The 24,611-nt window shown below is 40.0% G+C and overlaps 1 protein-coding gene across 9 annotated transcripts in view; it reads left to right on the top strand.

Moving 5' to 3' along the window:
* The window catches only part of NTNG1 (netrin G1), a 371,792-nt gene extending 355,915 nt beyond the window's left edge, over window positions 1–15,877 (top strand). For all 9 annotated transcript variants that reach the window (XM_070786006.1, XM_070786012.1, XM_070786009.1 and 6 more), the window contains one exon: window positions 14,096–15,877. In XM_070786006.1, coding sequence (XP_070642107.1) covers window positions 14,096–14,328 — 233 coding nt within the window. In that variant the 3' untranslated portion in view covers window positions 14,329–15,877. The remainder of the gene's footprint in view (window positions 1–14,095) is intronic.
* Window positions 15,878–24,611: the final 8,734 nt, after the last annotated feature.

The following is a 24,611-nucleotide window of genomic DNA, read 5'->3' as shown; positions in this document are numbered from 1 at the left end:
TCTGTCTAACCAGCTCTCTTCTCTCCTGAGATATAACAGCCTTGCTCTTCTTAGGGAAAGCCGTAAAACGCCCTTCTGCATACTTGCAATGACTTCATTTCCTTTTCAGATCATCTACTATATGGATTTATTCTCATTCCTGCACCTTTTTTTCTTAATCAACTATGAAAGGATTCTTTTGGATGTTAAGAAAAGACCCTGAGTACCTCTTTCTAATTCTTCATGTTTGAAATTTAGTTTTAGTAAAAGTTGTGTTGCCTAGAATTACTTAAAGTTACTCATGAGCTGGTCTAGCATCCCTGTCTTTATGTAAACACTTTCTTTAATAGAATTTTTGTCTGTTTTCCTCTTCATTAAAGAAAACGAAATAAATTGCAATTATTTTTTCATGTAAGAAGAGGAGTGAAAGATGATATTTTTCAAATCAATGAGTATTTAAGCACCAAAGAAGCTAGAAATTATTAATGATGAAAGTGAACTAGAGGACACAACAGCGTCCACTTTGTGAAGTTACATTATCTAATGAGATGCAAATACATGAACCTATAAAAATAAACCCTATTTCTGTGGCTCTTCTGGTTTGTCTTTTTGTTGTAGGACTTTGAGCAGTGCCTGGCACTTAAAGAGCACTTAATAATTGCATTGAATGATCTCTCATGCTCATAACAGCCCTATGAAATGGCCGCTGTTACAGATTAAAAAAAATAGAATTTTTTCTTTTTTAATTCAGATTGGAGAGCCACAAGTGGTGATGTCAGTATTTGAACCTAGACTTCTGGACAACACCACAGTACACAATTAAGGGCTAGATTTTACAGTTCAAATTTTGAGTGTCTCAAGAATTTATCAATGGGGGAAGATGATGTAAGTTGCAATGTGAGGTGTGACTTTATTGAAGAGGTATGCTTATGACTTGTCCATAATTGTAACCCCATTGTCCTTTCCTAACCTCACTAATGTATTTTAGATCACTTAAATGCCTGGTCCCCAGTGCAATAGTGAGTGCATTTTTGAAAATTAGCAGTCATTTTTGTTTGGTTCCAGCATCCCTAAATGACTCATGTCATCATTTTGCACATTCTCTTGATTCCATAATGTTGTTTTCCTCACCTTGAATTTATCGACATTAATTCATTTTGCTTTGACATTGGCATTAGCAGGAAAATGGCTTTGTTTCATCCTGACATTATAATATCACCTCCCAAGACTTGGTCTGACATTGTCAGGAGGTGATTATGGTGACAGCAAGGCCACAGAAGACAAAAGTGAATTATAGTGATTCCCAGGGGGGGGAAATCATTAAGAAAAGTTACTGCTATGTGATTTTAGTAGCTGTTTTTCATACTTAAATATCCCTGCTGTTTAAAAATCCTAAGAGGGCTTAGACCATATTTAGAACACTCCTGCCAAGTATATATAGGAAAAATTAAGTCTCTAAGGAGACATTTGGCTATAGCTCGACAAACAGGAAACTCAGATTATATTTTAGCTTTACAAAGTGCTCAAAGGCATTGAAATTCTGTCTCAAAAGAAAAAAAAAAAAGCCATGCATGTGAATTAATGACACAATTATCTCCTTTCAGCCACAGATACTTGAATTTCTTAATGCTGAAAATCAAAAGCCTGTAGTACAGCTCTTCCTTCCTACTCAGAATGTGAAATGTCTTACAGATCTGTCTTCAGCTCTGAATGGGGCTATATGGATTGTCTTATAATTCTCAAGGAACTCCAGGTCTTCGTTCTTGCATTTTCCTATGTGCTATGATGGTCTCTCACCTCCACCCCAGGCCCACGTAGAACAGCTCCATCCGGATTTTCCTTTAGCCTGTGTTCCAAATGTAACTAGTCACCTTCTGATGAAAAGAAACATGTCACTAAGTTCCGTCCTTGTCATGTTTCTTTGCCTTCACATTACCCACAATGCCAAAATTATAATGAGAGGTAATGTGTTTTGACTAATGAAAAATGAAAGGAGTGCTTCTAATTTCTTAACTCATCTGCCTACCCTTGCTTCTTCCCCTCTCTCCCACCCTTCCCAAGGTGTATAGTGTATTATTAAAGGAAGAAACCCAGAACTAGTCACCATTCTCTTCCAGCTAATGCTCTCCATTATGGATTCATGTATGAGAAGCCCTGACAAATCATAACATACAAGCTGACCTGGAATGTCAGAGCTGACCAGCAGTTTTTCTACATGTTCCTAGTTAACTTTTCCCCATTCCCTGCAAAATATCTCCCCCTTCCCTTAACCCTAGAGCATGAATTAACCCCAGCTCTACTCTGCCTCACATGCTCAGCAGAAGCTTTACCTCCCACTTTGTGGAAACTAAAATGTTCCTTCTTCTTCCCATTTTCCAACCTATCTATCTAGTAAGTGGATATCCTATCTATCCACCTATATTGATTTCAGTCTACTAGTAATATGTTTGTATTCACCACTCAGAAGAAGGCAGGGAATAAAACACAACTTCTGTTTACTTGCTTAATAAATATTTATTTGGCATTTATTTCTGCCAGAGACAAGGCTGAATATTTGTGATACAGCCACAACGAACAGGTCATATATGTGGTGTAGACATGTACAAGTGTAACAGATATGAGTCTCCCACAAGTTCAAGCAGCATGAAATACATTTTCTTTAGGTTAAATCTGACCATGAGCCCCTCTACTGAGAAGGTGGTGGGAGATCGATTAAAGTCATCACTGTTGTTTGATCTTCAAGTGTAAAAATGTCCCCTCACGTTCCATTAGTCTGCACTAGTTCAAATGAGATGGCCCTTGGGCTACAGATGACTTTAGCTCAGGAGACCCTGCTGGTTCCATTCATACCTGAAGCTATGCAGCCTTCTGCAAGACAAGGAATCCTTGTGTGTAAGTCTCTCTTACAATTATAGGATTGTATAGGAACTCTTGCCTTTTGTGAGATAATTTTTGTAGACATTTAAGATAATTGGTAGTTTGACTAGGAATATATATTAATAACATGGAAATGTGGCAAATATGGTCACATGATTCATTTATTGAAATTACCTTTATTATCTCAGTAAAAGATACTTTTATTTTCTCAAGTAACAGTTCTTTTTGTTAACAGATGATAAAGAATCTGTCTGCAATGCAGGAGACTTGGGTTTAATCCCTGAGTCAGGAAGATTCCCCTGGAGAAGGGAGTGGCTCCCCAATCCAGTATTCTTGCCTGGAGAATCTCCATGGACAAAGGAGCCTGGTGGGCTGTAGTCCATGGGGTCACAAAGAGTCGGACATGACCAGTGACTAACATTTTCAATATTTTCCAAGGACTCTATATTTAGTCCAGGCAATTTGGAAAGAGTAAAATGTGTAAAGATGAAAATCAAAGTTATTAAAATCAATTGCACTCCTACCAGCCAGAGATAAACATTGGTCACATTTTGGTAGAATCTGTCTCAGCACATTCTCTTAAGTTTTTATTACATAAGGTACTTGGAGAGGTACATGTCTATACTTATGGGATTCATGCTGGATAAATATTTGTACTTTCTCTTTTGACATAATGCCATGTACTTTGAAATGATGGTTTATACCCTGGTGTATGTTGCCATTGTGTGTGACTGTGCCTCCCAATGAATGCCATCTTTCACCTTGGGCAAAAAGAGTAGAGGTTGCACATTTTTATTAAACTAGACAAGTGCATTTTCTGATACCCAATGAGAAACTCTGTGATTTCTCAGCACCGTTTTTATGAGCATCTTGCCTGCGTCTGTGTCTGAGATGTTGACCTAAATAGGATTTCAATACATCATTAATGATCGCTTTAGGAAAGGTGACCAGCCTTTGGCTTGTGGGATTCTCAGTGAATTAATTATATCTCAATATCAGCAAAGGTTTTCTGTTTTTTTTTCCAGGTTGCAACAGCTAAAACCTTGGAGGTGTTTGGGCAGTACCTCTAGCTCCTGCATTCAAGTCACCTGTTATCTCATTCATGCTAGCTGAGTTACCATATACTGCAGACGTAGGCCTCTTTGAATGAACATGGCTTTCTTATGATGTTTTGAGTAGCATTTCCTTTGACTGGACAAGAGCAAGTGTCACTGCCATAATCAGTGCTTTGATGTTAGATGAATAAGTATAGAATGCTTGCTCTGTAACGTCAGAACCTGCTGCACTTGATTACCCAGATGTGTCTGACCACTTGCTGACAGCTCCACATTGTTCGCTACAGCCCCTTTAGCTCTGCTCCCTGCCCTCATTACCGTGAAACAAAGTGGGCTGGCTGCTGTCACATGGGGATTATGCCACCAGCGTCACTGTCCCTGATGAAAAAAGGCTGCCAGAAATGTAGGCTGAGAGCAGGAAAGCAAGGATGTTTCCACTTGATGGCTCCCAGGTTCCAGTCTGTACAGACACTGCCTCACCATTGCAGGGGCAAAAGATTGGCCAAGGGGCAGTATTACCCTTGCTCTTCTGAAAACACAGCTTATGCACTCTGATTGGCGCAGGAGAATGCACACTGAATGCAAGTATATAAGGTCACCTTTGAGAAAACAGGCACTGCCTGTCCACACTGACCTTGCAAGTACACAGCAGTTGAATTAAAATATTCAATAGCTGCATGTTTGACCCCACGCTGTCTCAAGATTCATGCCCTCAGAGGACAGACACAGATGCTGTCTTTGAAAGAGTACAACATCTACTTCCTTTTCACTTCAAGTACCTTGAACTGGATAGGTAGTGATTAATTCATTCTTCTGGCAGATATAGAAATAAGCACCTCACTCTTCCACTCTGAGCTTCTAGCATTAAGGGAAACTGGGAAGGTATTGAACATTAACAAAGTATACTAAGGTTTTATGTTTTTTAAAGCACCATCACATAATTCATCTTGAGGCTCCCAACAACTGTGAGGTCGGTGAGTAGGCCAAGTGTTATTATCCTTGCCTTAGAAGTGCGGAAAGAGAGGCACAAAGAGGTTAAATGATTTCCCCAAGTTCACACAGCCCATTAACCACAGAGACCAGACTTGAATCACAAGTTCTTCACCTAATTCTCTTCATACCACCTCATGCTTTTTAGTGATGAGGAAAAAACTATCTCTCTTCCATGGGACACGAGCAGGCAAAACCGATCAAGCCAGTCACCCGAGTCATCACCAGGGCTCACAATATTGGAGAAGTCCAACTGTCATCATGTATCTGATGAAAAAGAGGAGGAATTCCTCACTCTTTGCCTTTTAAAATGATAGGCTTTCCATGAGAAATATTCATGCAACTCATAAAGCTCAAAAGGACTGTAGAAATATCTACTTCAAACTCTTTCCCTAACTTCATAGCTGCCACTAGACTGTAAGCTCTGCAGAAGCAGCTGCACGGTCCATCTGGCTCACACTGTGTGTCCATCATCTGGAACAGTGCCTGGTTGGATGATGGATGGATGTCACTAAGTGGTTTTGTGATAATGTTGAAAGCCTTACTGCAAAGTGATGACTAGTCAGATCTAGAACTCAGGGTTTATGACTCTTAATCAGCGTTGTTATCACTAAACCATATCCCCAGTCATGGCCAGCCATAAGTAAGAACAGATAGAAAAAATGTACCTAGAGTTCCCCCGAAAGGCCATTAGACACCAGTCTATAGAGTTTCTTCTACACACCAGGAGCTAATCTGTAGATTCAGTTTTACATCTCACATCTCAAAACTTAGTAAAACAGCCACCAAGGTTGAATAAATGGGTTATTATTACAGCCCTTCATCTCCCTGCCGCAGGCTCTCAAATGCCTCAATCAGAGCTGTGTGTTGCAAGCATGCCTTTGTTATTAGCCTGTTTGATGGAGGTTGTTCACTCTTCCATGTTTCTTTGAAAAGGACAGAAACAATTTGGAATATCTTTCCTTCAGCACTCCTAGGCTTGTTTCAGGTGGTGAAGGTAGAGGTCACTTTATTAATAAAACCATCAAGGAAGGCTGTCATGGTAACACATTGCCTTGATTCCTTGAAGTGCAGGAGACAAAGCCAGAAAGAGAAACTTTCAAGTCTATAAATACAGGCCCAGCATTGCTCAAGCCTAGCAGCTTACCGACAGGGCGAACCTAAATGTATATAGCTTTGAACAAGACCCAAACAGAAAAAAGAAAACTTCCCTTTGGTAATGTAATGGGTCATCGTGACCATAATGGAGTAAGTGACCCTTCAAGTCACAAAAGAAATGAAGAATAGAATGAGTAGCGATTCTAAGTCCTGGCTGGTGCCCTCTTTGCACATTGGGGTTCCCTCGAAGTCTGCTTTTCCATCCCTTCCAGAAATGATGAATAGAGGAAAAAGGAATCAAAGTCTTATCATTCAAATTTTGATGATAGTTTGCAGTTTAGAAAGGGGAAAAGTGGATGACAAGAAAGAAACCTACAGAAAGCAAGTTAAAAGGATCAGATGATTTAGTCACATCCCTGTGACTCTCGTGATCCAAGATAAAATAAAAATAAGAGGAAGTGAAAGAGGAGGGAGGAAATGCTGTCTGTGCCTATTCTTTCACTGTGAAAATTCTGAGTGTTTTTATAAACTCATAACAACTAGTTTATGTAGGAGCTTATGTATTAGTTTCTTCCTCCCTGTAGTCATTCACAGGTGGGCCTGATAGAGATATTTTCTGTGAGCCAAAGATATATTAATAGCTTCATGTTCATTACCTGGGAGAAGGCAATGGCACCCGACTCCAGTACTCTTGCCTGGAAAATCCCATGGATGGAGGAGCGTGGTGGGCTGCAGTCCATGGGGTCGCTGAGGGTCGGACACGACTGAGCGACTTCACTTTCACTTTTCACTTTCATGCATTGGAGAAGGAAATGGCAACCCACTCCAGTGTTCTTGCCTGGAGAATCCCAGGGTCAGGGGAGCCTGGTGGGCTTCCGTCTATGGGGTCGCACAGAGTCGGACACGACTGAAGCGACTTAGCAGCAGCAGCAGTTCATTACCTGGGAGGCAGAGTCCCCATTATGTATAACTTAAGCTTATAGGCACATCCCTTTGGTGATTAATTTGTAATAGAATACAGTATTTGGCTTGCTTATCAGAGCTAATAGAACACCTTGCTGTCTTTAGCCTTTCTATCAGGATTCCACCTTTCATCTTTTAGCCATATAACTCTGGGTCTAACATTAATACTATAACCTTATCTATCAAGGGCCAAAGATTGTCTTGGTTTGAAAGCATTCCTAATATTGAAACATCACGGGATTATAGGTTAGATGGTGTGGTATTCAGTTAAGTTCAGTGCAGCCGCTCAGTCGTGTCCAACTCTTTGCGACCCCATGAATTGCAGCACTCCAGGCCTCCCTGTCCATCACCAACTCCCGGAGTTCACCCAAACTCATGTCCATCGGTGATGAGTCGGTGATGTATTGGACACACCATAATGAATTTATTTCTATCAATAGTAAAATGATCCTTCAGAATATAGTCAAACTGTTATCAAAGTAGTATTAGCTTTTTCTGTATCTAAGGATTTATGTTTTATCATAATAATAATTGTGCCTGCATGCATGCTCAGTTGCTTAGTCGTGTCTGACTCTGCGACCCTATGGACTGTAGCTTGCCAGGCTCCTCTGTCCATGGGATTCTTCAGGAAAGAATACTGGAGTGGGTTGCTATTTCCTCCTCCAGGGGATCTTCCCAGCCCAGGGATCCAACCTGTGTCTCTTGCGTGTCCTGCATTGGCAGGCAGATTCTTTACCACCTAGCCACCTAGGAGGCCCTAATAATTGTATCTAGCAAATAACAATTTGCTTCCAATACTAAATCAAGTTTTATGTGAGAGATTTAAAAATGAACCTTCACTATTTATAGAGGTAGCACATTCTTAGTTTGTCAATAGCAATGAAGAAAAAAAAATCAGGACATGCTTGACATAAATATTTAACAAAATAAGGTCAGCGTTTTCAGTTTGCGGCAAATTCACACAGAAGGGTACCAAATAAAGAAATGATAACTGCAAAGTGCTTGTTGGGTAGAAATCCCATTTGGATTTTTAATCTGCAGTGATATGCAAGATGAAATGGAGATAATGCCAGGGTTTTGTAAATGCTTATCCTCTTGGCAGTTCCATCAACCGGTGGTCAATGCCTGAAACTGTCACCAAGTCCACGCTCATATTGCTTGCCACACAACAAGCCAATAATCGAGAGGAGTTGCTGGGACAAGGAAGAGAGATTTTATTCAGAAAGACAGCAGACTGAAAAATTGGTGGACTTGTGCCCCAAAGAACCATCTTGCCTGTTTAGAATTCAGGCTTCTTTTATACTAAAAGGGGAGAGAGTAATGTCAAACATCTCCTGGTTCTGGTCAGCCTCCAGAGGTGATATGTTAGCCTCTTCCTCCCTGCAGTGGTTCACAGGTGGGCCTGGTGGGGATGTTCTCTGTGAGATAAAGATATTTTAATAATAGCTTGATGCTCATTACCTGCGAGGCAGGGTTCTCAGAGATGGGCCATTGTGTATCACTTAAGCTTATAGGCAACATCCCTTTGGGTGATTAATTTGTAAGAGAATACAAAAGGTTCTTTGTTATTACAAAACCTTGTGTTGAAAGGAATTCAGAAGGTTAGTGCAAGAGAATGCCGTGATTAAGTAGCTATGTTTTCTACATAGAGAAAGGAAATGAGAGCATATGCAACATATTTGCCATTCCCAACCTAAACCTGTGATATTTTTGGTATTTTATGTATGGGCTGATTTGTTTTTGGAGCTCTGCTAGAATGTGGTGGCACTCTAGAAGATGTGAAATTTAATGTTGTCAACAAGAGCTCCACCCAGTGTGATATGAAAACAGATCAGTTGGTCAATACAAATGAAAACCAGAGGATCTACAGAAGTTATTTATATTGTCTTAAGAAGCATGGAAAGCATTGCACACTATGCAGTTCTTCCGACTGTTCCCTTCTGTGTGAAAAGCAGTCATCTATAAATTTGGAGACCTGTAGTTCTAGAGCTACCCTTAATTGTTTTCAATTTCCTCATTTAGAGCTTGTCTAGATAGTTTTTGAACCACAAGCTTTGATTTCTATCAGAGCAAGGTATAGAACAAATTACATGACAAGAGAGATTTTGGTTCCTCTTTAATTGTAAGCGATATTAAGTGGTCTGTCTTAGATATTCGTGTCTGTATTTAACTCCCCCAGGAAGATAATCTGCTCATACTTCACTTTTGAGTTCTACAGTCTTAATTCCTATGGTTCTGCACCTGAAAGCTCGCTCTCTCGAATCTAAAATCACCAAGGAGTCTTCATTTTCCTTCCCCCAATGTATATAAGGACAGCTGCCCATCCTCATTGCTGTGGCCGATAACCTGATCCAGACCTTCAACATTTTATCACCAACAGTAATTGAGGGTAATTATTTGTTTGGGTGGGAGAGGGGGCTACCCTGTTTATGGAAGGATATTTAGTAGCATCTCTACCCACGAGATGCCAGTACCATGCCCTCCCCAAAGATGTGACACCCAAACACATCTCTAGATGTTGTCAGATGTCCCGTGGGGCGGGGGGGAAATCATCCACTGTTGAAAGCTACTACTTTAGACTGACAACCAAAGACCTCTATTAAACATTAATGCCTCAAATTCCTCCAATCCTTTTTCTAATTATTCTAAAATCCCTTCTGTCAGATTCAATCAAGAGCACACAGGGCTTACTTTGCATATTTCCTTTGCCCAGCTCAAAGTGCCCTTCCTCTCATTCTCTTCCAGTCTATTCCTAGATCCAGCTAACCACAGCAGGAAGACTGCTGTGATTAATTTTATAACCTCATATCATCACTGCGTTTTGTTGAAATCTTTTTTTCTCAGCATCATTCCTGGTTTTTCTTTCTTTGCCTATGGCTTAAATGCGGATACTCTTCAAGGTTCTATTTGCAGTTTTCCTTTCAACTTAATCTATATTCTAGCAGATGAGGTCTTCTATTCCTTTCTCTTCACTATTTGTAACAATGACCACCATCACCCCTGTTCCAAATCTGTATCTCCAGGAAGAACTACCTCCTGAACTGTTAACTAGTTTTTTCCAACTAATAACAAGACCCCTGCAGAAGAGCCTGTGATCTCTCGAAGTCAACAGATAAAAAAAAGAGAGAGAGTTTATTTTCTTCCCTAACCAAACCCTGCCTCCAGTCTTTTCTTAATAAATTACATTATGATGTATCCAAATGTCAAAAATAGGAACCTCAGACTTTCTCTTACCTATTTCAAATAACCTGCCTCCAAATATGTTCTTCCTTCCTCCTCCCCACTGCTCTAACCCAGACCAAGCCTTTTCTGTTGAAATATCTGGTCACCTTGCCTCCAGCCTGTCCTTTCTCAGGCCTAGCCTCACCTTTCCCCCCTTTAAATCACCACCCTGCCCATAGGTCTTTGACAGCTTCCCATTGCTTATTATCTAAACTCTGTAGCATGTTACCCAGAATCTTCATCATTCACCAACATTTTCCATGTGTCTCTCAGGCTCCAGTCAGAAAAGTGAACCCATACTACATATTTCAATAGAGAGAATTTACTAAAGGAAATGGTTAAACAGGTGCTTTAGAATTTAGACATGAGAAGAGGACACTGAAATAACTCAGAAATTGTTAATTGTGTGAGCAGGGAGCAGTAAAAGAGGATGGGCTTATGAGAAGCTAACAGTTCGGAGGAGAGACCCCACAGATGTGGGACCCATGCCTCTTAGGAGGTAATGCCTAGCTGCTACTATTAACCCCTGAAATGTTAGGCAGGAGCCCCTTGGAGCTGGGGCTCACACCTCTAGAAAAGGAATGCTGCCAGGCTGGGGCAGAAACCTCTAAGGGTGAGACTGAAACTGGTTCTGAAAAGGCTGAGCCCCAGAACAAACTGCTGCTGTTGGGATGTGGGGCCATTGCTGGGACAATCCTCTTAGGAAGAGCCCTGAATCAGGGAAAGGGAAATCTCTGCTTCCTTCCTCCTGCCTTCTCTGTTCTCTCTAGTGCACCCTGTTGGTGGAAACCAGGAGACAACTTGGAGGGTTTCAGCCTCAACAGCAGAAGAAAGGTGGATTCAGACTTGAGTGACAGATGCTTAACAGCCAGCACAAAGTATTTTCACATCTTCTTGCCTTTACTGATAGAGTTTCCCCAACCATAATGTTTTTCTACCAGTATTTGCCTGATGCATGCCATTGTTCAAATACAATCTCCTTTCTATATTCTTCACAAATCTTCCCCCAGATAATTACTTACACCAGCATTTGAGTTCCCCTAGCAGTTTGCTTCCATTATAGTTTTTTTTCATATTGTATCATAATTATTTCTGTATATGTTCATTTGTTTGTTTTCTGCAAAAGTGTGAGCTCCGTTAGGGCAGATAGAGTTACAACCATACAGTGGTAGATTTAGCAACACATCTGACACACAACAGATGCTGACTGAGCTGGACAGAACTGATAAAAGTATTTTAGTGAAATGTACATTATATCATTTCTTGTATATATATTTTATTTTCCAAACCAGATTTAAACTTTGTAAGAGCAGAGATCATGCTATTTCTTCTATTTTTTCATGGTGTTTAGTACAGGGTTTTATATGCTGAAGAAGAGCTTAATGATATTTGTTAACTACTTAGTTTATTCATTAGGCACCACAAATTTGGTTTAAAATGACATGAGGATGGAGCATAAGTTTATGAATAGCAGGTAAGATTTGTAGTTAGGTTTAGATGTGCTTCTAACATGTGATTCCGACAGAGAGATCTGTGCATATGGTAAAGCTCTGTTTTTGTTGAATACCACAAACAAGAGACCAAATGAAATGTGTCTTAAAGTAAATTCTAAAGTAATTAAATATATTCCAGGTTCCATTTTTTCTCCTTATCACTTATAGAAAACATATTACTCCAATTAATGTGATTATTAATCCTGGGTTTCATCTGGTCCTTAGTATTTATTAAATTTCTCACAATCATCAACATCAACTAGTAGATTATTTAAATGTAGGAAAGGTATTGAATTTTAACTTAATCATCAGATTCTTGAAAAAAAAGAAACCTCTGTTCAACAACTGATTTACATTCAGGTCCAAGAAGAAGAAAAATAGCTTTTATTTTTCTTACAGGGAGTGATATTTAATTAACTATTGATTTCTTCTCAATTATTCAAGGCAAGCAATTATCAATATTGATGGAAACAATATTTCCCTATGTGTAGTTTCCAAATGAAAGGAAATATCCCATTCAGCAATCTGCTGCCTGGAACAAGAAATGCTGAGAATCTTTAACTTTAAATGGAAACAGTTATTTGGATCTGTTTATTCTATGTTGCCCCAATTAAACAGATAGTTCCTGAAACGTAAGCAAAACAAAATTCTGAAACCCTATGTATGCTTTCCAAATTAACAACCAAAAAAAAAAAAGTGGGGTTTTGTCAGTTTTGACCATGAGTTTAACCACTCTAGTCTTGTAGATTTTGCCTCAGAGCTACAGATCTTGACTTTTTTTTTTAAACCAAGGCTCATAAAATACTATAATTTGGGTCTAATATTTATGGTTTCTAAGTCACCCGATGAGAAGTAGCTTACATAATCATTAGAACCCTTGAAACACTACCTTGTATATCAATATTGTGAGCCTGAAGGATTTAGTAGGCCTTAATAGTCACTTCTAACATTTACAGATAGCACGTGGGGGTACACTTGAAAATTATACCAATCCATATGATAGAGGTCTCCAAGGAATTGTTGTGAAAGGTGGGAAGATAGGGCCCTATTTAGGGCACATTTTTATTAACTCCTGAGCATCCACCACCATCTTCTTTCAGCTCATTTGCACACAGAGTATTAGCATGTTTACATTTAAGAAGCTTCTTTTGCCAGTGATGTAACTATTGAACATGATTAATGGACAAGGCAATATTCTCTATTGAATTATTACTGGAAGAAGAGGGTTATTTTTTTTAAATACTTTACACTTGATAGTATGAATATGCGTGTGCGTGTGTGTTAAATTGGGGAAATTTGACTATGACATTTTTTAAAGATGAAGAATGTTATAATTTATAAGAAGCTACTTTTTCTGCTCTGCGCCACCCCCCTCCCCATTCCAGAGTGGTTCCATATAGTAAGTGCTTAAGTGGCATATGTTGCTGGGAAGTGTTCTTAGCTCTTTTCCTCTTTGGTGTTGTTTTCATTTCCCTGTGTTCTATTTATCATTCTGCTAAATCAGTGAAACCTTGATTATCTAAAGGAACAGGAGACATGGAATAATAAGGAAAACTTGATCTTTGAAGAAATAAATTATTAGAGATGCAAGTTACATGACAGGGACTGTGAATGAATTTTAGTATCTGAAATTGCTTGCTTTATTTATTCAAACTGATTTTATTAATTGATGGACATAGTGAAATTTTGATAATCAGGGTTTCACCATTGCATTTATTATTATCCCTGGAAATCAAGGTAACCTTGGATTCTACTTCCTATATTTACAAAGCGATAAATATCCTAATAGGCTATTAGGCACAAATGCAGTGCTCTTCCTCACACTCCTCCCATGAAAAGCTTTCTCTCCTCGGATCTGGCTGCCACCTTGCCTGGAGCATGCTGCCTGCCCCCTGCCCCACCCTCCCTCCTCATGCTTGCTGCTGGCTCCCGACTTCCTGCATGCAGCGCTGGAATCACCCGCAGAGAGAATGGCCCACCCCTTAGAAGTTCTTGGTCATTCTATCAGTACTGCTTTGCATTTTAATTCCATTCATCTGGCTCCAAAGCCCTACATTCTTGTATGAGGCACTATCCTTGAACAGCCCTGGAGGTCACAACAGGTCCCAGTTCCGTGAAGAGAAGATACTGCCAAACCCGGAGTATCACATTTCTTTGTACTTGATAGTCTGAAATGGACAATGATAATATCCAAGATTGCAGCAAAAAATAAATCTATATGAAAAGGATTAATATGATCAAAACAAAGGCAGCAAACTACATTTGTTTGGAAATCGGAGTCACATGCTTAGTTTGCGGAGGGGAGGGGGGAGCACAAGATCGATAGAGATTTTTTTTTTAAGCTGAAAACATGATGTACCAGATGAACTTAAATTGATTCTGCTTCTCCTCCCCGCGCCCCCCTCCCTCGTTCTGCAGCGAATGTCTGCGACAACGAGCTCCTGCACTGCCAGAACGGAGGGACGTGCCACAACAACGTGCGCTGCCTGTGCCCAGCCGCGTACACGGGCATCCTGTGCGAGAAGCTGCGGTGCGAGGAGGCGGGCAGCTGCGGCCCCGACTCCGGCCAGGGCGCGCCCCCGCGCGGCTCCCCCGCGCTGCTGTCGCTGCTGGCCGCTCTGCTGGGGACAGCCGGCCCCCTGGGCATCTAGGCGGCGCACCCAGCCACCAGACGGGCCGTGCTCTGGGGAAGCAAACACAGCCCCAGCATTTGCTACTAACATAGGAAACCCGCTCTCAGACACTCCCACTCAAACACAGTGTACAAAGAAGGCCTAACTGAACTAAGCCATATTTATCAGCCGTGGACAGCACACCTGAGTCAAGACTGTTAATTTCTGACTCCCAGAGGAGTTGGCAGCTGTTGATACTATCACTGCGAATCACATTGCCAGCTGCAGAGCTTACCACCCATCGGAAAGGCTGTGACAGCCCCCCAAAAGGAAAGAACAACAGCAACAACAAATCAACCAACCTAAAAACATTTGCTACTGGCACGTGGTGTGCCCCAGCACCACCTGGCCCTGTGTGTGGACCAACCAAATAGAAGCATCCTTTGCTGGCAGTGCTTGGTGGGTCTAAGGAAGTCTGTTACAAGCTGCCATATTGGCCTGCTTCAGCCCCTGAACCCCCTTCCAACCTGTGCTTTAGTGAACCGTTGCTCTGTAACCCTTGGTTGAAAGATTTCTTTGTCTGATGTGAGTAATGCACACGTGTAACAGCCCCCTCCAAAAGCTCCAGCCAGTCATACCCTGTGTATCTTAGCAGCACTGAGTCATCCCAGTGCCAGCACACATCCACTGTCCCCAAGAGTGGCTACAGGAAAAAAGAAAGTGTATCTATCCTTTTGTATTCAAATGAAGTTATTTTTCTTGGAATACTGTAATATGTAGATTTTTTGTATTCTTGCCAATTTGTGTTACCAGACAATCTGTTAATGTATCTAATTCGAATCAGCAAAGACTGACATTTATTTTGTCCTCCTTCCGTTCTGTTTTGTTTCATTGTGCAGAGATTTCTCTGTAAGGGCAACAAACTTGCTGGCATCAAAGAATATCAGTTTACATATATTAACAAGTGTAATAAGATTCCACCAAAGGACATTCTAAGTGTTTTCTTGTTGCTTTAACACTAGAAGATTTAAAGAATAAAAATTCCTGCATAAACGATTTCAGGAATTCGTATTGCAATTTCTTAAGATGAAAGGAGCAGCCACCGAGCAGTTTCACACTCACTTTACTGATTCCTATGTGGACCGAATACACTCAGCTGACGAATTTAGTACCCAGGAAGATGGATTGATGTTCTTTAGCTTGGACAACTTCTGCAAAATATGAGACTATTTCCACTTGGGAAAAATTATAACAGCAAAAAAAAAAAAAATCTAAGTGATTGCCAAGATTATGCCAAAGCCTGTTGGCAGAGTACTAAGAGACTTTTATTTTTAAGTCATGCTATTTTCACAGATTGATGTGATCATGTGACTCTAGAGATGCTGATCTATGTATCTTTCCAATTACAGTGTTTACATGGAGTATCATAAGAGAAAACCTGGGGAACCAGGAAAGTCGCAGGGAAATTGAGTGATTAGCAATTTGACTTTGAATATATTCAGACTAAGTATTTATAGGAAATATCAAAATACCCAGCAGCAACTAGACATAACTGCTGTTCTTGAGAATAAAGTTTGTTTTAAGTACCGCCCAAGGTGTAATAAATTCTTGTTTCTGCCTTTTATTAGGCCAATTACTGTGCAAGACAGCAAGGTGGGGAGAGGAGGGAAGAACCAGTGCAAAGTTCCAAAGTGACTAAAGCAGTGTGTATTCCATTCCCACCACACTGTTGTCCTACAGGTTACAAATGTGTTAGCGACAGCATCTCCTGGAGTCAAAAACAATTATCAGCCCAAGCCAGAGTCTGAAGGACAGTGAAGTCCTGCATGACTTGGTAGAGCAATAATCTATGATGGTGTTAGGTTGGACGCCTACTTCCAGTCTGAATTCTTCACCCTGCCACTGCTTCTTGCTGAACCGGGGGAGGGGGATGTCTTCTGATAAATATCCTTGGTGAAAACTAGATGAAGGAACAGCATGTCTTATTGGTTTTGTTCCCAGAAAAGCCAATTCAAAGAAGGCAATAAAAGGTAAACAGGTAGTGCCTGTGCTGCCTGCCACCCCACGTCTAAGTCGATTGAATGTTTGTTATTCAAACCCACAGTCTCTTTTGATGTAAGAAATAAGGAAAGATGGAAATAAATTAGAGCTCTGGCTTAGTGCCGGAGTGGCCAGCCAGAAATTGGAGATTTACATTAGAAGCATAAACAGCAAATTATATTTCAAGCTCACCAAAGACTACACGTGAATATGCCGATAACATACAGAGTTTGAGATTACTTATAATGAGGTGGATTTCTAATATTAAAAATGAAGTTTAAGTTGTCTTATAGTTTATTAGCACAAACCAAAGGCAGACTATGTTATTTCCAGCAGTGATGCACTTTATCATTATCCACTCATGGCTTTGTCACCTGCTCAGGAATCAGACTGAACATTTCAATACACAGTTTTCCAAAAGCTAATTCTAAAATTTAATGAAGGCCTGATCTAAATCAATTCATCTGCATTTTATCTTTATGAAGCTATAAGAATCTAAATTGATGAGGAATATATTGCGTTCAGTGTATTTAGATATAGTTTTCTGAATTTCCTGAAGTGATGTGATCTGCTTTTAATAAATTCACTTTTAGGTATATAACAAATGGAAATGAAATGTTCTTTTTAATCTGGATTCTCAAATTCTTCTAAAGAGTATATTACTTTGATGAAACCCCAACTCGGTGGGTTTTATTTATCTGCTGTTTTCTAGCATTCTTGCAAAGCTGGTTCCATCTACAATGTTATGCCTAAGGACAGAATTGGGGTAAAAAGTGGGAACTAAGTTGTTTACATATTTAAGGCCCTAATTCTTGCTTTGTCTTTACTTGGATTAACCCTTAGGGTTGGTTAATATAGTGTTATATATGAGTTGGTCAACTTTACTACAAAGTGCAAACACAATTTCTTCCATCAACTCCTTTGATGAATATAAAATTTCAAAGAAATCTTTGTCCCGAGGTTCCACTATATAGAAAGGGCTTCCCTGGTGGCTTAGATGGTAAAGAATCTGCCTGCAATGCAGGAGACCCAGGTTCGATCCTTAGGTTGGGAATATCCCCTGGAGAAGGGAATGGCTACCCATTCCAGTATTCTTACCTGGAGAATTTCATGGACAGAGGAGCCTCGCAGGCTACAGTGCATGGGGTTGCAAAGAGTCGGACACGACTGAGCGATTAACATTTCTTCACTTTTCAAATATATAAAGTGTTGGTATTTATGGGAAAGGAATTAGACTGCCCTGTAATGATGTAGGAGTGATTGGTTTCTGACCCTGTACACAGCCTAGAGGGGGAGTTTCAGTCCTAGAAGAGGGGGCACTTACTTAGTGGGGCCCATTCTGACTCTCCTCCCACTTTGTCTTCATAGCCAGGAACCTAGAATTCCCTACCTATGTGTCCTCCACCCACTTTTAGGGTGTGTACACTTCTTCTGGGGTCTAAACTCCTGAAGGCAAGCAGTATCATGAGTGTACATCCTTGAGTACAAGAGGAGGCAAAGAGTGAATATGTATTATAGATAGATTAGTGACTTGGGCCTAGGAGTTATACTGGGGAATCCACACATGATTGAGAAGATGCTCCTTGTAGTGAAAACCAGAGCTCAGGGATAGAAAAGAAGGGACTAAGGGGTGGGAGAGAGAGAGTAGGGTATCTCAGGGCCAGGGTCTGGTACAGAACTCTGAGCAGCCTGAATATTCCAGACCTATACCTGGGTTTCCAGTTGTTATGACAGTATTCATGTTAAAGCAACAGAATGGAACGTAGGGTTAAGTAACACTATGTTAGCTTGATGTGTAATTTTTAAATACTTAGAAATATGGTATGTGGGCTTCCATCGGTACTTTTGTCCAGCCCCTGCCTAGTGGGTCTGCCTAGAGATGAACACTGCATGAGGTGCCCTTGAGTCAGATGACCAAGTTAGCACGAACCATTCACCCAGGTACAGGTTGGGAGAAGGCATGTGTGTAAAGTCACTTCAGTTGTGCCTGACTCTTTGCAACCCTGTGGACTGTAGTCTGCCAGGCTCCTCTGTCCGTGGGATTCTCTAGTCAAGAATACTAGACTGGGTTGCCATGCCCTCCTCCAGTGGATCTTTCTGACCTGGAGATCGAACCGGAATCTCCTGCTTTGGCAGGCAGGCTCTTTACCACTAGCGCCACCTGGGAAGCCAATGGAGAAGGCATACTGGTCACAGTTCAATTCCTATAGTTAATGCTCCACTTCCCTTTTTCTCCAACCTGTGGTCTTGTTGAATGTAGGAAGGTTTGGATGGACTAGGGGCAGCTGTGAGGAAACCTTGAAATTTTTTGTCTCATCATCTTCACTCTTTGCCATCAATTATCCAGTATTACTGGGAAGTAAGGACCCCATATTCTGAGATGGGATGCTCTGTGCTATGTGGGAAATGGGTTGTTGCCCATCACCTGTTGTTAAATACTAGATATGATACTTATTTAACAGTTTATCTGCTCACAGGGTTACATAGAATGTGTGGGAACTTTGAACTACCTGTTCTATATCCTTGTTATGCACTGAATTCTGTTCATGTACAATTTAAAGCTTTAGCTTCAGAAATCTGAACTAGAATTTCATACCCACTGTTTCAAATCTCAGCCTTTATAAGTAAGGATGGCAATGGTGGCAGAACCTAAGCTGCATCTGAGAACAATCTGAATAAGTGAGTAAAACTCTAGGATTCATTTTTCAGAAAGTCTAATTGGACAGCCATAATGGCATATAGGAATGAGAAATATAGATAAGGAACACCCCTTGAGTTTGGATCCAAATGTGTGGTTGTGAACAATTCTTTCTTTGCCTCAGGAAATCAGGACTAGATTCTAATCAATTTTCTTTCCAAGAAATATCAAATGTCCATTTGGCACAAATATTCTGACAGTTCTGATCATTTCCGTGTGGAAGAGTTTTTCACTTTTATCTTACTTTCACTATTTTACACTAAAAATAGTTTTTCTCTTTAATTACCAAAAAATTTGCCAGTGAATTCTCAGCATAAACTGTATATAAGCATAATATGATGTCAGAAAGAATTAAGAATGCCAACTATCATACTTTGGATTGTTACCAACAATCTTGGGAACATGAAGAATTTTTACTCTTCAACACCTGGTAAGGTGTGACTCACACATGTTACCGTCTTCATCTTGCATCTGAAGAATAAAATAACTAAGCAATAGGCATATCCCTTGTATAAATAATGTTATTACATTTAACTAGAAAGGAGAAAATAACATCTGTGAAAAACTTACATTAATCTTGAAAAATGCGGTTATTTAAGATCCATTATGGCAGAAAAATTTCTAACCCCAACACATTTTTAGAATAGGTTCTGAAACAAGTCTACCAAGAAGACAAATGATTTTTAAGTTGTTTAGACTACAATTGAGCATTTAACAAATGCTGGAATCCCCTCTCTGCCTTCTCTCATCACCCAAGAGCTCTTTTTAATTGATGATTGAATTAAAATGGAGTAGTAACATTTCAAATTATGTGATGTTTTTATTAACCTGGAATGATAGCTGGTAAAATGGGCCATTATTCTGCAAGACCTAATTATGTTAACACTAAAGATCTAGCTAGGCTGACTGGAGCAAACTGCAGAGAATTGGAAGTAAAAATATTATTATTTTCTTAACCTGGTCTCATTTTTTTCAGAGGCATTGCTTTTAAATATTATTTAATTAGTGAACTTTGAATTCTGTGGATAAAAGGACCTGACTGAAAAAGAGAAAAAAATAATTATTATCCCTCCTACATCTGTCGGAATAGATGTGAAAATTCCTGCGTGGTGAGAATGTGTCAAGTTATGTTAAAGATGTAGTGTACCGTGGTGTGTCTCCTCCAGGAGCCCTGCCCTGATGACACCGCATTGCAGCTTTGCTCTTACTGGGGTAAGTCATTCTAATCTAGTAAAAGAAGGAAAATGGCAGAAAATCACACACCTGAAGTCCTGTTAAGAATAGGTGAGTCTTTTTGCCCCAGGCAGGCAAGAACATAATGTCATTTCTGTTCGTTTGTGTTTTGCTCTGAAGGAGGGGCCGCTCCTGTGGGGAAAATCTACCCGTGTGAAACACGGCAAGAAAACATTCTCCAAGGAAATAGCATTTTGCTGTTTACCAGTCATGCCTACCCCGTGAAGCCCTGAGTAATTGTTTTGGCTTTCATGGTGTGATAAACACCTAAAGGCAAGAGATTAGCATCATCACTCTTTGTCTCTTTTTCTCTCCCTTTGGAAAAAAAAGCGGGTCCAAATATAAGATGATGACATTTGCAAGAATCCTTCAGCTAGTTGATCCTAATTATGAATACTCCAGCTAAATATTTAGTTTATTAAATTAATAGCGTGACAAGTATTGGAGCAGCTTTACAACCACTTAAACTCATGTTTACATCCTGTGTAATTACAATTCATAATTGGGAACGCAAGCAGTCAAAACTAAATGCATTCTGATCAGTGGTTCTCATTCTGCCAAACAGATCCAGAACAGCATGTTATAGTAAGTGACTTGAAAGCAGGACTTCTACATCTAGAGTTCCGTCTAGACTTGGGAAGGGCAATGGAGGGATTCGAGCACTGAAGTACTTTTTAACTTAGGTGTAAGAGTTTGTGTGTAAATGATTTTTTTTTTTTCCTGAGCAGAGGATCTATTAATTCTCTCTCTTTTTAAATTTATCAAAGGCCTGCAAGTATCAGGATGACTGCACTAAAACCTCAGGTTAAGATTTACCTTAACTAGGATTTTTTTAAAAGAAAAATGAATACATAAACTGCTGATAGGGGATGGATGAAAATAATACATTGGTACTTGAAAGTATGAGTTTTCCAACAATCAGCTCTTTTTTCATCTCTTACTGACTTTATCTTTCCTGAGCATCTTTCCCCCAAGGGCATCTGTATTCTCTTTTGTAGATATATATTTTAATACATTCACAATTGTTCTGGAAGCCACATGAAGGTAAAAGTGAAAATAACCTAGGTCAGGAATGTAGTATGAGTAACAAACCATCAAAATGTCTCAGCAATCTGGTGCATTTCTCATGGCACCATGTAGGATCAAGGACTTTCACTTCATTTGGGTCCCTGGGTCAACCTTCCTTTAAGCTTCGAAGGATATTGGTTCCGATAAAGAGTTCCAAATAAAGCTCTTGGGAGAATCTCTGTTTCTGAATAATTTAAATATCTGCATTAATATATTGATAATAAAAGCTTCATACCTCAAATCAGTTCCAATTAAATGATAACTAATTTCTGACAATCAGATATATATCATTTTTCATTCAATCTGAATATATACGTATTTTCATGTAAATTTTCATTTTAATGTGTACAACATATTTTCACAAACAATCACATACCTGTGTCATTGAGTCAGTGAGGGCTGCCTCTAATCAAAGGCAGATAGCACTAGGTTGACTCGAAACTTGGCTATTCGAGGATGTTACCACAAATACTTAAATCCCTCTCCATTAGTCAGATTCTGTCCCCTGAAATACAAGCACACTCTGAAAAGGTTGGAAATAACGTGGGTTCTGATTGTATTTTCAGGGTTGCAAGAAGCACAGCCTCTCTGACTTCTCTGTTGCAGGCATTTTGCTGGAAAGGGCTCAAACTGTTTCTTTCCCACACTTGTCCTAACATTTTAAAAAAATTAAGTATATGCGACACTGGAACACACTTGGATTGAATGGCACAAACTCATTTTCCTTTTGGCTGATTTGTTTCGTTTTTACAGTGATTCTCGCTACAAGCATCCGGTCAGGAGCAAAGGTCTTTCTAATTGCCTGTATGGTTCCCTGAGTTGTGGGCACTGTTCTTACTGTTCTGCTTGGGGTCCTGATTTACATTCTCACCCTGAGCCAGCCAGCCATAGACTTGAGCTATCTGAATCAGAAGTGACTAGACCACCTGTGGTGTTGAGCACTTGAATGTGGTTAGTCTAAATTGACGTGTCTTGTGAGTGTAAGATACCAGATTTCAAAGAGTACCAAACAAATGAGAAAAGAATGTGAATTATCTCTTTGATCATTTTCATATTGATTACCTGTTGGGATGATAGTATTTTGGACATGTTGTGTTAAATAAACTATATTATTAGAATTGATTAAAACTGTTTCTTTTTCCTTTTCTAATGTGGCTACCAGAGATGTTTTAATTACATATGTGGCTCACATTATGTTTTTATTGGACAGCACTGCTCCTAATTTTCCTATCTCTAAAATGGGTCTAATAGAATTCACTCTCCAGACTTAATGTGGAAATCGAAGATTGAGCTAATGAACATGAAAATAGTTGGCAAATTGTAAAGTGTAGGAAGAGTCTAAAGGGGTGATGGTCCATGATGGTGATAACTTGATATTTTCAAGCTCCAGTTCCACCTTTCCAGATTTTTCGGGAAATTTTCAGCTGGGGGGTCTTACCAAAACTTCCTCTATAAGCTCTCCAAGGCACTGAATACAAGGCCCTTAAATTTTTGAATGTGGCACATACCTGAATGTGAAGCTTGCATTTGCAACCATGTCAACAAAGAGAATGCTAATAGTAGTGAAAAATTAAAGTAATACCAACCACTCAGCTAATCTTGGCTGAAAGGCTTGAACCAGTAGCTGTGTTAAGTATTATTACTGTCTTTATGCATTTTTATAAGTGACGCTTATGAGCATATTGCTGACTCATTTTCTCTCTGCATACTTAATTGCTTCTCTTAAGCTCGTAGGTAGACCATGACTAGAAGATGGCAAAAGGAGAACAAAGGCATAATGTGAGTTGATAATATGTGCATGTGTGCTTTTTTGTGTCCAGCTCGTTGTGGCCCCGTGGACTATAGCCTGCCAGGCTCCTCTCTCCATTTTCCAGGCAAGAATACTGGAGTGGGTTGCCATTTCCTCCTGCAGGGGATCTTCCCAACCCAGAGATCAAAGCCACGTCTGTTGCTACTCCTGCATTGGCCTGGGGGATTCTTTACCACCAGCACCACCTGGGGAGCCAGATATGTGCATATACTTGCATAGCAGGCTTTCCTGGTGGCTCAGCAGTAAAGAATCCACCTGCAATACAGGAGACTTGCGGGAGACCTGGGTTCAATCCCTGGGTTGGGAAGATCCCCTTGGGGCAAGGGAGGGGGGAACGGGGTGGGGAGAGAGTGAGGGGGGTGTGGGACTAGCAACCTGCTCCAGTATTCTTGCCTGAAAATCCCCTTGGATAGAGGAACCTGACAGGCTGCAGTCCATGGGGTCGCAAAGAGTTGGACACAACTGAGTGACTAAACAAAAGACAAACTTGCCTATCAGAGTTCTAGCATCATAATGTACAAGATGTTAGGATTTCTATGTAGGTATTCTTCATTTTACTGCACTTCACTCTATTGCTTTTTCCAGATACTGCATTTTTTACAAATTGAAGGTTTGTGACAACGAGCAAGTCCATCAGCACCATTTTTCCAACAGCATCTGCTCATTTTTGAGTCTCTGTGTCCAATGTTGGTGATTCTTAACAATATTTCAGATTTTTTCATTATGATCATATGTGTTATGATGATCTGTGATCAGTGATCTTTGATGTTACTATTGAAAAAAAATTATAACTCCCAGAAGGTTCAGATGATGGTTAGCATTTTTTAGCAGTAAAATATTTTTAATTAAGGTATATACATTTTTTTTGGACACAATGCTATTGCACAGTTAATAGACCGCAGTGTAGTGTCAACATAACTTTTGTATGCACTGTGAAACCAAAAAACTCGGCGATGCTTTATTGTGATATTCTCTTTATTGCAATGGTCTGGACCCAAACTGGCAACATCCCCGAGGTATGCCTTGTAGTTGGATTCAAGTGTTGAACCTCTTGTTAATTTAAATCCTGTCTGCTTAAAGGATAGTTTTCATGGGATAACACCTTTGTTATTTCACCACTCCATTCACAGCCTCTTAGGATAAACTATTCACTCCATAGCCTTGAACTCAAACCCCGTCTTGTCCTCAGCACATCTCTCTAATCCATGAAGTCTGAAAATGCCCTGCACTTTATCATCTTCCTGACGTGTTTAGGTCTTTTTCAAAACCTCAAATGCCTTTCATAATTCTTCACCCATAAAAATCCTACTCCAAGTCAGGTCCCACCTCTCCAGGAAGTCTTGTCAAACATCCTCACTACTTCTATCCATGCTTAATGATCTGACTCATCACTTAGCTCTTGCTGCATGTGCTTTATCCTGTGATTTACTTGTTATCTCTCCTACTAGATTATCATTGTTAACACTGACATTA

This window comes from Bos indicus, chromosome 3, assembly GCF_029378745.1.
Source record: "Bos indicus isolate NIAB-ARS_2022 breed Sahiwal x Tharparkar chromosome 3, NIAB-ARS_B.indTharparkar_mat_pri_1.0, whole genome shotgun sequence".
Taxonomy (NCBI): Eukaryota; Metazoa; Chordata; class Mammalia; order Artiodactyla; family Bovidae; genus Bos; species Bos indicus.
This window is presented reverse-complemented; position numbering and strand designations above follow the sequence as displayed.